The 6272-nt window shown below is 34.4% G+C and overlaps 1 protein-coding gene across 1 annotated transcript; it reads left to right on the forward strand.

Annotated features, from left to right (window-relative positions):
- Positions 1-2952: 2952 nt before the first annotated feature.
- LOC133284341 (uncharacterized) lies at positions 2953-4245 on the forward strand. Its single transcript, XM_061481341.1, has 3 exons — positions 2953-3344; positions 3874-3939; positions 4131-4245. The coding sequence occupies exons 1-3, from the start codon at positions 2953-2955 to the stop codon at positions 4243-4245; spliced, it is 573 nt and encodes a 190-aa protein (XP_061337325.1).
- Positions 4246-6272: the final 2027 nt, after the last annotated feature.

A 6272-nucleotide genomic window follows, 5' to 3' on the forward strand; every position in this document is an offset into this window, starting at 1 on the left:
TTGAGGACCTCTTGTTTTACTGAGATTTTTGTTAGAGATCTCACCATGTGTGGAGCACATTTTTAGGTACAGGTATTTCTGAGGCTAAGACCTCTGGTGGTAGGAGGCCGGAGTTGAGCTGATATTATGCATGCTTCTTTGTTACCTTATTTGGTTGCTATTATACTTGAGACATGATATGACTATGTTGTTTTATTTGGTGAGCATGAGGGTTGTCCATGCCACATTTGAACAATTTGTGCTTATTGTACACTCGAGTTGTATAAGTTGTATCAAGATATTGTCTGGTCTACCTGTCGTAGTTCCATGACTTGATACTATACTTATGAAATGAGGTTATTCAGTGTAGTTCTTTATTGCAATTTACATACATGTTATGAATAAGTAAATTCACTTGGTTAATATAATAAGATTCATAATTTAAAATTTTAGCTTCCGCAATACGGGGAATTAGGATTACAATAATTGGAATTAGGAATTTTCACGTGGCAATATGGGGAAAGGATAATAAATATGTTAAGACATTAAAACAATGAAATAGAATAGTATTAGGATAAAAAGAAAAAGTTTATCCTCCTTTTTACAGTAATTAAAAGCTATACTTAGTTTAAGTCTTTCGCTTAAATCATAGTTTTATAACGCGCTATTGTACCATATGCATGTTAACTAACCGGTTGCAGGATGGGATGTTACAATAAATGCATTGGAGGGTGCTAGTTTGGAAATGATATTTTCACTTTATTTCTGGCTTTAATGACATTCCCTATTTCATCTTAAAATATTCTCTAATTTTTTATGTACTTAAAATACGATTAGAGTATCATTAAACACATAAATCAACTGGTGTGAAATTCTTTCAAATTAATTAGTGGTCTTAAATTCGAATTCTAAATATATAATTCTGTTAAAAACTTGGGACGAAGAATTTGTTAGGTCACATAGGGAGTCCATGATAGACGGATATCTATTATTATATGGGTTACACTGCAAACTTTTTATCATAAGTGAGTTTTTTTTTTTTTTTTTTTTGGATACAATATATAATAAGTGAGCTTTGACACTATATATATCTTAGGAAAATAATTTTTTTTATGTTGTAAGAAAATACTTCTCTTATTGAGTAGAAACAAAATTATAAGTGGAACCCACACGTAAGAGGAGAAAAAAAAATAAAGATGGGACCTACCTCTCTTTTGTGTGTGTAGGAAATTGGCTTATCTTATGTAACATGAAATAAATATATACCAAATATCTTAACCCAAACCTTTTAAGACATTGATGTTAGAAAATTATATTTTCTAATAATTATTGTGGGTCACATATTATATTAATAATTATATTGTGCTATTTATATATATATTGGGTAAATTAAAGTGATCAGTTAAATATTCTCAAATAGATTCCTAAATGAGTATGGACTGAATGAGTGGATACCGGTGTTGGGCCAACTAGGTATAATGGGAGCTTATTGGCCCAACAATAAAGATAAAAACACTATAAGGGTTATGGTCCTCAAGACGTCAAATTACAATCCTAGTTTCTCTTCCCCATCAAGATAGAGACGGCACACTAAGGAATTCGGTTTTAGGGTGATTTGACTGAGGAAGACTACAAACCCCAAAAGACAAGATCAAAGTTATTCCGCTGCAATAGAGACAAGTATGCCTCCACCTTTATGTAATTATTTTTTTATGATTTGGTATGATGGAGCTTGGCTTGTAAGTGATAGTTATTACCAAAAGGTTTAGAGGAATTAAAAAATTCCAACAATTAGTATCAGAGCCAATATCATATTGAATCACGAGGGAATTAAGTTTTTGTTTGATCCTTATATATGACTTTAAATAGAGAAACTGGTTTATATGATTATAAGACCCATAATCAATTGCGATTTTTTTTTTAAATCTAAATTGTTGTGTAAACGGTCTCTCTTCCCTCTTTTATATACTATACTGTATACAATTGGAACCAGCCCACAGTGTTAACCATTTGAAATCAATTTTCGATTGTCGTGCCAAGTCTTTAATTGATTTGTCGTGAGTATTATTGTAATCGTGATTTCTTTTGTCTCGATTTTCGTGAATTGCATTGTTGGCAAATTTGTTGCACTGAATATGTTTATTGGCAATCGTCTTGTTTTACATGAATTGGTTATGGCATATATATATATATAATATGCAAACAATTCATATCAGTTTTGAATATCGATTGTTAGTAATCACCGATTTGGATACATGGTAAATTTCATGTTATACAATTGGTTTTAATGGTTGCACCGATACTGTTTGGCATATCATAACTGTTAATATCAGTGTCGTTATTTATTTTGTGGTGAAAACAGTATGTATTAAAATACATTAAAATTGATAATAAACATTTTTTATATTTATTATTATTATTTTTTTTAAATGGGTTTGTTGGTCGCAATGTTCACATCTGGAATTAAACTATAATAGATTTATTAGCCGTCACAGTGGCCAAATTTATAAAGGTTAATTTGATTTCAAATAGGTTGGTCATATAAATATATTTTATTTATGCAAATAATAATCGGCCCACAAGAAGGTTATTGTTTGGCCAAATAGCATATGTTGTGTGATCATGTGTGTGTTTATTGCTTATCCGGATAGTGATCGGCCCACAGAAAGGTTATTATTTGACCAAGTAACAAACATACTTGTGGTAATAAATATGTGACAATTATCAAGAATTCTCCATGTAATTCATAGTCGGTCCACAAGAAGGCTATGATTTGACAGGACTTATTGTCAATGTTTGATTACTACATTAAGAGTACCACTTACAAGTTGATATTTTTGTCCACAGACTAAATATTAATGTTATGCTAGGTATCTTATAATAAACTCATTTTACTTCGGATTATTTGTCTATATCATGTATGTAATTTATTTATGATGTGTTTGAATATATATGATATGACATGTTATTAGTATGTTATCTTATTTTGTTCTCTTTATAGTTTCTGCTACCGCTGCCAATTATGTTGCTCAAATGAATATGCTTCCAATGCTTAATGGGGCAAATTTCAAGCTGTGGAAAGAGAATGTGGAAATTGTTCTCGGCTGCATGGATCTCGACAATGCGCTAAGGACTGAGAAATCCACTTCTACTCAGAAAAATCCAAACACGGATAAAATTGAGAAGTGGGAACGCTCAAATCGCATGTGTCTGATGATCATGAAACGTTCCGTTCCGGAGGCATTTAGGGGCTCGATTATTGAGACTACTGATGCCAAGTTGTTTCTGAAGGAACTCGAGCAATACTTTGCTCGAAATGAAAAGGCTGAAATTGGTCAAACCTTGTCCAAACTCATAAACATGAGGTATAAAGGAAAGGGAAACATAAGGGAGTACATTATGGAAATGTCTAATCTTGCTGGAAAACTAAAGGCATTAAAGTTAGAGCTGCCCTCTGAGTTGCTCATGTACTTAGGTATTATCTCTCTTCCTGCATAATACGGTCAATTTGTGGTAAGTTATAACACTCAAAAGGAAAAATGGACTCTTAATGAGCTCATTTCTCACTGCGTGCAAGAAGAAGAGAGGTTACAGCGAGAGAAGACTGATAGTGCTCACTTGGCATCAACCTCTCAAGACAAGAAAAGAAAGAGTGTTAAGGATAATGCGGACGCTTTGCCAAAGAAGCAAAAGAAGCAGGACCAGGAATTCACCTGATTCTTTTGTAAGAAATCTGGACACATGAAGAAAGAGTGTCCCAAATACAAGGCATGGCGCGAGAAGAAGGGTATGACTCTCACTTTAGTTTGTTCTGAAATTAATTTAGCTACTATACCTATTGATACTTGGTAGGTAGATTCAAGTGCTACTACTCACATTAGTATGTCTATGCAGGGTTGCCTGTGGAGTCGACCGCCAAGTGATGTTGAGAGATACATCTTTGTGGGCGATGGCAAGAAGGTTGCATTTCAAACTATTGGGAATTTTAAATTATTGTTAAAAACTGGTGTTTATTTGTATTTGATTGAGACATTTGTTGCACCGTCATTTAGACGGAATTTAATTTCTATTTCTAGTTTGGACAAATGTTAAATTTCATTTGGAAATGTTAAATTTTGTCTTTTGCTTAATTCAAATATTGTTGGTACTAGTTCTTTGATTGATAATCTTTACATGTTTGATACTGTTTCTACTGATAATGAAATATTGCACTCGAGTGCAAATGGTACAAAGCGAAAGTTAAAAGAGAATTCTGCCATTCTGTAGCATAAGCGTTTAGGTCATATCTCTAAACAGAGAATTCAGAGGCTTATGACTGATGAAATTCTTGAACCCCTTGATCTGGATGATTTTGAGGTGTGCATTGAATGCATAAATGGGAAACAGACAAACATAAGGAAAATAGGTTCCAACAGAGCTTCAGACGTCTTAGAATTGATTCATACGGATATTTGTGAACCATTTCCTATAGCCTCTTGGAATGGTCAACAATACTTTATCACATTCATAGACGACTATTCAAGATTTGGATACCTATATTTGATTAGAGAGAAGTCACAATCATTGGATGTGTTCAAAGAATTTAAAGCTGAAGTTGAACTTCAGTTAGGCAAGAAAATTAAGGCCATTAGATCTGATCGTGGTGGTGAATACTATGGTAGATCTGATGGATCAGGTGAACAACGTCTAGGGCCCTTTGCGATCTTCCTAAAGGAGTGTGGAATCGTCCCGCAATACACAATGCTAGGTAAACCTAGCATGAATGGTGTTGTAGAAAGGCGAAATCGGACTCTTAAAGAGATAGTGAGGAGTATGCTTAGTCATTCTTCATTGCCAGAATCACTTTGGGGAGAAGCACTAAAGACTGTAGTTTATATCCTTAATAGGGTTCCCAGCAAAGCAGTGACAAAAACCCCTTATGAGCTATGGAATGGAAAGAAACCTAGCATAAGGCATTTACACATTTGGGGTTGTCCAACAGAAGTAAGGCCTTATAGGTCAAATGAAAGAAAGTTGGACTCAAGAACAATCAGTTGTTATTTTGTTGGATATGTTGAACGCTCTCAGGGCTTTAAGTTTTATAATCCCACTACAAGATCCTTTTTTGATACGGGAAATGCCAGATTCCTTGAGGATGTTGAGTTTGGGGGGGAAGATAAAATAAGGAATGTTGTCTTTGATGAGGAAGATAATTATATTTCTCTTCCTAATATTGTCATCATTCAAGATGCAATTACGGAACAAGCAATTAATGATCAGGTCCCTGTTCATGACATTGTTATGGAACAGGCTTTGGTCCCTGACATTGCTTTGGGTCAAGACAATAATGAACCACCCCATATGCCACCTATAGAACAAACTCAACAAACTCAAGAAGTGCCAATAAGGAGATCCACTAGAGAAAGAAGAAATGCAATTCCGGATGATTATATTGTGTTTATTCAAGAGCATGAAAATATTTTAAGCTTGAAGGAAGATGATCCAATCAACTTCCAACAAGTCTTAGAAAGCTCTAATGCTCATAAATGGATTGATGCCATGAAAGATGAGATGCAATCTATGAAAGACAACGACATTTGGGATCTTATTGAGTTGCCTAAAGGTGCGAAACCCATTGGTTGTAAATAGATATTTAAAACCAAAAGGGATTCAAATGGCAACATCGAAAGATATAAGGCACGTCTAGTTGCTAGAGGTTTCACTCAGAAAGAAGGCATAGACTATAAAGAGACTTTCTCTCCGGTTTCTACGAAGGACTCTTTTAGGACAATAATGGCGCTTGTGGCTCATTTGGATTTGGAGCTACATCAGATGGGCGTAAAGACAGTGTTTCTCAATGGTAACATTGATGAGACAATTTATATAGTGCAACCAGAAAACTTTGTATTGGGAGATTCAAAGTCTATGGTTTGCAAATTGAAAAAGTCCATCTATGGCCTTAAGCAAGCTTCTCGTCAATGGTACCACAAATTCCATCAGGTTATTATCTCTTATGGCTTTGGGGTCAACTTAGTGGAAGATTATGTGTATCACAAGTTCAGTGGGAGTAAATTCATATTCCTGATACTATATGTTGATGATATCTTACTTGCCAGTAGCGATGTAGGCTTATTGTAGGAAACCAAGAAACTTCTCACTAAAATTTTTGAGATGAAGGACCTTGGTGATGCATCTTTTGTCTTAGGAATACAGATACTTCGAGATCGCGCTCAAGGTATCCTACGGTTATCACAAAAGGCCTACATTGAAAAGATTTTGGATAGATTTGGCATGAAGAATTGTACGTCAGGAGA

Source organism: Gastrolobium bilobum, unplaced genomic scaffold (assembly GCF_033153095.1).
Source record: "Gastrolobium bilobum isolate Gb01-03AN ecotype WA unplaced genomic scaffold, APGP_CSIRO_Gbil_v1 utg128384, whole genome shotgun sequence".
NCBI classification, from domain to species: Eukaryota; Viridiplantae; Streptophyta; class Magnoliopsida; order Fabales; family Fabaceae; genus Gastrolobium; species Gastrolobium bilobum.

What these genes read in the sequence shown, in the direction of transcription:
- LOC133284341 (XM_061481341.1), top strand. Translation starts at nt 2,953, where the DNA reads ATGTTATCTTATTTTGTTCTCTTTATAGTTTCTGCTACCGCTGCCAAT. An exon ending in TCCAAACTCATAAACATGAG is followed by an intron (nt 3,345 to 3,873) that starts GTATAAAGGAAA and finishes ATGTCTATGCAG; the next exon opens with GGTTGCCTGTGGAGTCGACC. An exon ending in TTGTGGGCGATGGCAAGAAG is followed by an intron (nt 3,940 to 4,130) that starts GTTGCATTTCAA and finishes TGTTGGTACTAG; the next exon opens with TTCTTTGATTGATAATCTTT.